The sequence below is a fragment of the Belonocnema kinseyi genome, chromosome 2 (assembly GCF_010883055.1).
Source record: "Belonocnema kinseyi isolate 2016_QV_RU_SX_M_011 chromosome 2, B_treatae_v1, whole genome shotgun sequence".
NCBI classification, from domain to species: Eukaryota; Metazoa; Arthropoda; class Insecta; order Hymenoptera; family Cynipidae; genus Belonocnema; species Belonocnema kinseyi.
In genome coordinates this window covers 45,078,410-45,087,162 of record NC_046658.1, presented here as the reverse complement: position 1 = coordinate 45,087,162, position 8,753 = coordinate 45,078,410, and the positions used below count along the sequence as shown (strand labels likewise).

Sequence of the window (8,753 nt, the reverse complement as noted above, 5' to 3'; positions counted from 1 at the left end):
AAAATAATGCCGAGATTTTGAACCGGGGGCGGGGGGGGGCTCGCTTTTTATTGTAAATTCAAAGATATAGACCTAAAATAAACACACAAGAGGGGATGTATATGTATACATATGTATATATATATATATATATATATGTATGTGTGTGTGTGTATATGAACGTGCGTATTTTTCTGTGTGTACATGAATATGTGTGTATACTTATTCTTTCTAGTCGCGACGCCTACAATGAAATTTGTTGTTAATGGTTCTTTTTTTTTGTCAAAAATTATACTATCTGGCTCAAAACTGAATCATTTTCTTCAAAATTCGACAATTCTGTCAACGTTCATCCTTCTCGTTTGAAAAAATATATAATATTAAATATTATAAAATTTAAACTCGCTATTCTCGAAAACTTGATTTAAGGCACTGATGAATATTTTCTTCGGAGCCATGTACATATTTTTCAGTTAAAGTTAAAGAAGTGTACAAAGTTGTAAAGTAGTCTACAACGGGAAAAACAAAATATTCTACATTTATTTACTTAAAAATGATTTTATTGATATTATTGTTAATAGTTTGTATATTTTACATTTAAGTTATGTCGTATAATAATAAATATTTAATTTTAAAAAGAGAGTTTAAAATTGTGTGTTTTAGCTCTTTTGAGCTGCAGGTTATGAGGATGGCTTTTTCATCGAGTTTCAACTTTTCGGTTTCGGACAGTGGTTAAGACTCGCGACTGTTAGGCGATAGATTTAGGTATAGGTATGTAGGTTCGAAACCCCGTAGCGTTAGAAATTTTATTTGTAATATAATGTTTAAGAATGAAATATAGTTGAATGAAGTATAGCAATAGTTGGTGTTAAAATTACCTAAAATGTTTAAAAAAAAACAGTATCCTGTAGGAGATTCGCAGGGGATCTTCTCTTTAATTTAATTGTAGGCGGGCTGACCGCAATAGAACCCTACTAGGAAATCTAGTAGGGCCGCGTGGCCCCAGCGTTATGTTCTAGATGGAGCCCAGACTAGTTACCCCCTTAGAGCCCGACTAGAGATAGGGAAAACTAGCCAAGGCCCCACTAGAGCGTTTACGAAATTTCTGCACGGGCTGATATCATCGACTGAAGCGCTATACGACACCTTGGTAGTGGAGAGATCTATACATACCTGGGCGTGACACAGAGCCGCATTCAAGATGTGACATCTGTAAAGGAGACTCTCCGAAGCAGATACAAAGTCTCATCCGGCACATTTGGTCTTCCTAATTGTCGGCGGGGAAAAAATTATCTGCTACAAACATGTTTGTTATTCTGGTAGTACTCTATTCATTTGGAGTGGTTTCATGGACGAAGGACGAGCTCAGTTCTCTTGATATTGGGAGACGAAAGGTTATGCACATGGACAGAAAAATGCACCTTAAGGCTTCATTTCCGCCACTCTACATATCACGCCGTCAAGCTGGTCGCGGAATACTGAATCTTGAATGTCTTCACAACAGGATCATTTTTGGTGTAGGACATATAGTTGCTAATAGACAGGAATCTCTTCCTTAAATAGTCAGGAAGCACGAAGAACTGGGCAAAGGATCGTTTCTGTACGAAGCGGGACAGGAGGCTGCTGAAGCACTGCTGAAAGCTCGGATTAGGAAAGCACACGAGAGAAACGTCAGTCAGCAGCACCTCGACAAGAGGATGCGTGGCATCTTCCATAGAAATGTGAAGGATTTTTTGATGCCGTGTAAGCTAAAGTTTGCTTTCCTAAAATCACCTGGACTGAAGTCGGATACGGAGGTTTTCATTTTAGTATGTCAAGATGGCGATATTTCCACTTTAGCATCATGTCGCCACATTTTGAGCTAAGGCATTCCGGATGATAGCTGCAGAGCATGTCATGCACGCGCCAAGCATCTCAAACATATACTATCTAGTTGTCCAACTCATGTGGGGACGATCTATATCTAAAGGCTTGATGCGGCACTTAGAGTGCTTTATTACCATCTTCGTTTCATCGCCGCTAAAAGCTCTTGGGGAAATCGAATCAATTAGCGAGAATAAGTGCCGCATATACTGCCACTTCATATCATCGAAAATGGTTTGTTTTGCGCATTCGAGTCCAGACATAGTTCTCCTTGACTTCTAACAACGAGCCATATTCGTTATCGAGTTTTCGACACTAGCCGACAAAAACATAATAGCCAAGGAGAATGAATAGAAAAAAATGTATAGACACCTTATAAGAGAGTTGCTACGGTTATACCTGGAATATTCTCTTAAGCTAATCGTCCTTATCATCGGCGCTCTTGTAGGTGCCAAGCTTTCACTGGTTAATAGCCTGAAAAGCATCCTTGCATCTCAACAAAATGCTAAGACACTTGCGGCAAAATAAGTAACACTAATTGCATAAAAAATTACAAATATTAACCACTTTAGAAATATCAACAAATAAAAATTATTTGTTGTGATATTTGTTACTGAAATGTATTTTTAAAATTATTATGAATATACGTGTCTATCGATTCCTGATTTGATTAGTCTATTCGAATAAAAAAGTATTTGTAATTTATATTTTATTTTGATTGACTATTTTTTTCCCGCTCGAATCCCGTCTTCTTATACTTCATAAAGCCTTCTTTTCATACAGCGGACTAAAATGAATACATTAGTTGATGTTAGTGAGTGTCGACCAGGTAAAAAATTCAAATAATAGATCTTAAATTGTCGGTATACTGGTCCAATATACCGACAATTTAAGATCTATTACTTAAGATAAATACCCTTTGTGAATAACAAAAATTAGCTTTATATCGAAAATAAGACCTAGTAAGTAAGGCATAAAAAAATATAATCTTAAGAAAATTATGATCATAACCGAAAATATTCTGCTTACAAGTATTAAAATATACAACTATATATATGGATATATTTTGCCGAATATGCTTGAGAATTTGGTTAATAAAAATTTGTGTATTATATGTATTATATGTATTTTGTTTTATGCAATGATAATTTACAATGGAATTATTATAATTTTAAAAATTATTTGAAAAAAATAGTATTATCACCCTATTTTTGGGAAGTATCACCTGATTCTTTAATTTATTAATATGTGGTGTTTTATATTAATTTTATAGTTCTTCCAAATCTAAGGTTTATCAAAATATCTTCACCCAGAATATTTTGCATGAAGCACAATCAGTATTTCAATGAAAACAATAATAATTTCACTGCGTGTAGAATCTATTCTAAGTAGAAAATATTTTATTCGCTATATTTAATATTTTATGTAGAATGTATTTTTTCTAGGAAAAATATTGGACGTAAGGTAAATGCACTAGTAATCTTCACCTTAGGCCAAATTGAAAATTGAAAATGCTTATAATTTTATTTAAAACTCAATTTTTATTTTCACAAAAGTCTTAACCGATTAAAGTAGATATATAAAAACAGAATTTTGATTACTTAACATGATATTTGATTGGAATCAATTTTTATTCACGATTAAAATTCAAATCATGCAAATGCGTTAGATATGGTCAGACACATAATCAAGTATTAACATGAGAAAAGTATACTTATTTGATTAAAAGATATTCAAACTTACCTAAAATCACAAATTTTATCACACGCGGCAACAGCGAATCTTTTTATACGAAAAATACTGGAAAAATACTGGGCCATCTGATGATAACTAATGCAGTGACGACTACCAGTGCATCTACCTTAATATTTTTGTGACAATGTTTTAAGAATATTTTAGAAGGTAAATGAAATTTGAATGAAGTGCATATCTCGATCAACTTAATTCTTTAATATTTTTTTCAGCTTCCGACACTTATCAATAAATGTGGCCTATAATATAGTACTATTCATGAGCGAATGTGTACGTTTCGTATAATTTTGTTATCATAGGTAGGGTCAAATCATAATCTAAATGAAAATTAATCGGAGGTTGTAAAACTCTTCTCTTACCCCTTGTAAGTTATGCAACTTATCTCAACATCAATAATTACATTATAATCTTTTTTGGAATATTTAGAGGTAATTTTTTTTCAATCATCTAATTAATTTTTTTGCGGATGGCCCCCGGTTATATTTAGTCAATATTATCGTCACAAATTCATGTTTTCACTATAATATGTATCTCAAAATCCAGAATCAGAAGTCTAATTTGTAATCTCCGTTCACTACTAAATTTATATTACTACAAAATTTAAGAAATTTAAATTAGATTAAAATTCAAATTAACAATCCTATTTAACGCTCAATAATGAAATTGATGCAAACTCCTGTTAAAAAAAAAACAAACAAGAATCCAACGACCAAATTTTAACCACAACGAAAAAACAAAAGCAAAAAATCCTATTGCAATCTGAAAAAATAGGATTTTTTGTTTGTTCGTTGTGATCCAAATTTGGTAGTTGGATTCTTGTTTTTTTATAACAGGAGTTTGCATCATATTACTTCATTCAAATGCATAATATTGTTAATATTGTGATTAATTGATTATGTATAATATAGCAACTATGTATTAATAGCTTATTAATAGCTGTTCAATTGATTGAAAATTTGTATATTTTGCTATTATATAATACCTGTTGCCTGGAAACTAGAAATGCCAACTGCTTTCTCATTAACGGATCTGGGCATGTAGTGAAGCACTGGGAAATTAAATCAAAATCCTGAAGTTGCATTGCCACCAAAGTCGCTTTGCAGTAATCACCGAATTTTAAATAATTATCTGCCACTGATTGAAGAATCTGCCGACGCTCAATTTCGTCACTACAATAATTAAATGTGTAATTATCTAATTTATTTATATGTGAACGGTGACATTTTTACCTGTAGGCAGCACAGCATGAAAGATAATTGCAGACCCTTGAATAATTGGTAGAATCCAAGTGTTCATTCAGCAGAGCAAGGTGATCTATTTCTAGGCTAAGATCGCATCCTTGGATTTCCGCATTATACTTCATGTCGAATTTTATTATACTCGTTATCAATGGCATCAGCTTATCTCTAGTAAAAATTGCATACAGCTTAAATTAGATAACATTTATGTTCAAATTTCATATATAAAAAAATACAATAATACTCTGCGCAGCTTTAGAATTTATATCAATAGTTTTAAGCTCTTATGATTTGAGACTAAATAGTTTTAAACGCTTTAAAACTGAAATTGTTCAATTTTCAATTTTCAAGTAGGGTAGACGTGGCTAGGAAGTGCTTGGAAAATTTAATCAATTGGCCGATAGATTGGGGCTGAAATATATTATTTTCCAAAGCAAAATATGAGACACTTATTTTATGCTTTTCAGCGAAAAATTTTTTCATGAACTAAGGATTGCTGGAATATTTGGATGAATCATGCAAAAATATTAGGAAAAACATTATATAATTCAATTTGTTCAGCAAATTGCAGTGTAATCTGCACCTTTGTCGGCACTCTTCCATTTTCTTTAAATATACTTAAATATTTTTTAAATTACCATAATCGTGTACATTAAAAAAAAAAAACAAAGTGAATTTTCTCAAAAATATCACCTTTGATTTGTTCCGATTCATTAAGAATTATAGTAATATGGGGAAGGACTTTTTACGCAAGTTTCATCCTAGCTAAACTATCCCATCATACAGAAAAACTTAATTTTTTATATGTAATATAAAATAAATGCCTCAAAATATCAAATTCTTTACACATTAATAGTTTTATCGTCTGAAAAGCTAGTCCTACGAGATGACATTATTTTGCTAAAAACTAAAAATCCCAAATTTGTAAAAATACCGAAAATATAACTAACGGGTGAAAATTTTCCGAAATTTCAATTCACCGAAGCTAATGAAACTACCAAAAATATTTATTAATGAAATTGAAATTTTTCTAAAGTAAAAGTCATAAAAACTACGAAAATTAAAAAGAAAATCACATTTCGGAAACTTCAAAACTAGAATTTTCAAAATCCCGAAATTTGAACTTCATAAAATTAGTGAATTCCCGCAATTTTGTATGCCCCAAATAAAATCTCACATACGGTAGGCTGCATTGATTGAAATTTTTAAGCGAGTTCTTAAAATTTTAAAGCTATGCATGTAATACCTGTAAAATGAATTATTATTTTAACAGATAAAAAAATAAAATTGTATTTTTGGTCGGGAATTTAAAACTTTGTTAATTCGGAATTTATGAGACTTCGTAATATCGAGAATTTACTAATCGTGCAAAATTGGAGATTTTTAAAATTATGTAATTCTGGCAATTCTTAAATATTTCCATTTCGTTAATGAAAATTTTCGACGGTTTCATTTTTTTTTGTTAATTTAAAATTTCAGTAATTTTATTTTCAAGTGAATTTTCTTTGTGGAAACGCCTTTTCTATACAAATGTATTGTAAACATAATATATTGTACATAAAGTATACTGATAAAGTTTTTTCTACACAAAATAATTTCTACACATTATATACCCTAAACAGAATTAAGGTAAACACCCCAGTAAACGTGACTCCAATTTTCTTGCTTTTTATGTCATTTTAAGCTGTTGAAATTCCATTTGACATTTATAAAATGTTAGAAATAAATTAATTATAGCATCAAATATTGCTTTTCACATTTTTTTATATATTCAAATTATAACGAAGCTTCACAATTATTGGGACTATCACCATTACTGGGACATTTAATTTGTATCGTAATGATATTATTCTGAAAATATTCTCTAAACATTGTACACAAAAATATGATATCGAATATTTTTCCTACGCAAAGTCAGGTAAACCGATTATTACTGAAATAACGTAAAAAGTATGTCCAATACTGGGACAATAATAAATATCGTTGAGTATCATCTTTTATATTTGGACATAAATTATAAAAGTAAAGTGTTCTATTATTTTCGTAATTCTTTTAGATTTGTTACCACTATTTGTTATTATCCTGACAAATTATACATTTAGGAAAAAATCATAAAAAATATTCCTCAAAATATGTGAATGAACTGCTACAAAATTCGCCATTTTCTTTTGCATTTCACAACTTTCCGTGTAACTTTTACAGCATTATATTATTGAAATTTTCTACACTAAAAGAAAAAGTAATGTTTATTCACATTTTTAATAAGTTTAAAATTAAAATTCATAACTTTATTAGTGATTTTCTTCGATAAGTATTGAATATTTTAATGTCCCATATTTGGACAAATTTTCGACGAAGTTGCCTAAACCGAGACTAGCTGTCGCTGTCTCAGTTGTGGACACTTCAACGTGAGTTGTGCAATTGCGTCAAAGATATTATAAGCATAGATGCGGCACGGGAGTTCGGAGTGGGAGAACAATATATATACCTAACTACATTTTTGCATGCCTCTAGGTGCTGCCCTCTTCAACTTTTCGATGTTTCTATGGCAACCGCGTCCTTGCCTACGTCTACGGGAGGGGTGGGGCCAAGGCGAAAGCTAAACCGAAAGAGCCGGTGATTTTCTGTTTCTTGATTCTCGCGCTTGCCTTCGCCAGCCATATCTATAGCTGACTCGGGGCTGTCTATGCACGCCGAAAATATTAAAATTAATGAGGGCCGAAGATTATTATATTTATTATTATGTTAAAATTAATTAATTTCTTTTACGGTTGCTTTTTTAAAAAGGGACACTTTCGAGATAGTAAATAAATTTAAAAAGTAAATAAATTTTTAAATAATTCAGAATTTAGTTTAATGAAAAAGTTAAATTAATTCCTCATCTGGTTTCTTTTAAAAGAGAAATTTTCGAAATACTATATAAATAAGTTGAGAAAAATTCTTGCTATTTTAGAATTTTAGCGAAATTTCAAACATTATTTAAAAAAAATATAATTTTTATAAAAATAGTGGAGTGAAGGTTCGAATACTTCACTGTCTAAATTTATCCTACATGTATTTTTAAATCCTAAAATATTTTATTATTTTTTCGCTACTAGACTGTGCCTTGCAAATTAAAATATAATTTCAAAAGTTTGAGGGAAGTTAACCACTTGCAATTTTTATGCTCATCAGAATTCACAACTTCAAAGTAATCCAAATAGTTTACAAAAATATTTCAAAGAATCTAAGAGCCCAAAAATATTCTCAAGAAATATAAAGCGTTTAGGGGTGCATCTCAGCAACTAAGGCTTTTACAGAAAATTGGAAAAGGAAAGAATTCCAAAGAATAAAAATAATTCAATAATTTTTTGCGAGCCGGGAAATGACCGGAAATTCTTTTCCTTGATTAAAACGGCCACCTAGATTTCTTAGTACGAGGGTAGTTCAATAAGTCCTTAGAATGACCAACAGATGGCGCGCGAATCGCTCCAAATCATCTGTTTTCAGTTAGCACCACTCCCGACTAAATATATGGTGCAGTCACAGTCCACATCTTCTGAGTTTACGTGTTTTTATAACCAATTGAAAAAAAAATTGTTGGTTAAGAAAAATGGAAAAAAACGAGTTCAGAGCGGTAATCAAACATTTTCATTTAAAGGGTTTAACTCCATATGAGATAAAAAATGAATTGGACTCAGTTCATGGCACATTTGCCCCTGCCTTAGCAACGGTTTATAACTGGGTAAATGAATTTAAGCGTGGTCGTACATCAATAAGTGACGAACCACGTTCAGGAAGGCCCGTAGAAGCAAGTAGTTTCGTCGATTTGTGACTGTGGATGAAACATGGATACACCATTATACTCCTGAGACAAAGGAACAATCCAAACAGTGGATTTTCACAGGCGAACCAGCTCCAAAGAAGGCAAAGACCGTAAAG

General features: G+C 31.5%; 1 protein-coding gene across 2 annotated transcripts in view; it reads right to left on the bottom strand.

Annotated features, from left to right (window-relative positions):
• The window catches only part of LOC117167242 (26S proteasome non-ATPase regulatory subunit 2-like), a 108,895-nt gene that overhangs the window by 79,155 nt on the left and 20,987 nt on the right, over positions 1–8,753 (bottom strand). For both annotated transcript variants that reach the window (XM_033352028.1, XM_033352029.1), the window contains exons 4-5: positions 4,824–5,000; positions 4,577–4,763 (exon numbers count right to left, since the gene is read on the bottom strand). In XM_033352028.1, coding sequence (XP_033207919.1) covers positions 4,577–4,763; positions 4,824–5,000 — 364 coding nt within the window. The remainder of the gene's footprint in view (positions 1–4,576; positions 4,764–4,823; positions 5,001–8,753) is intronic.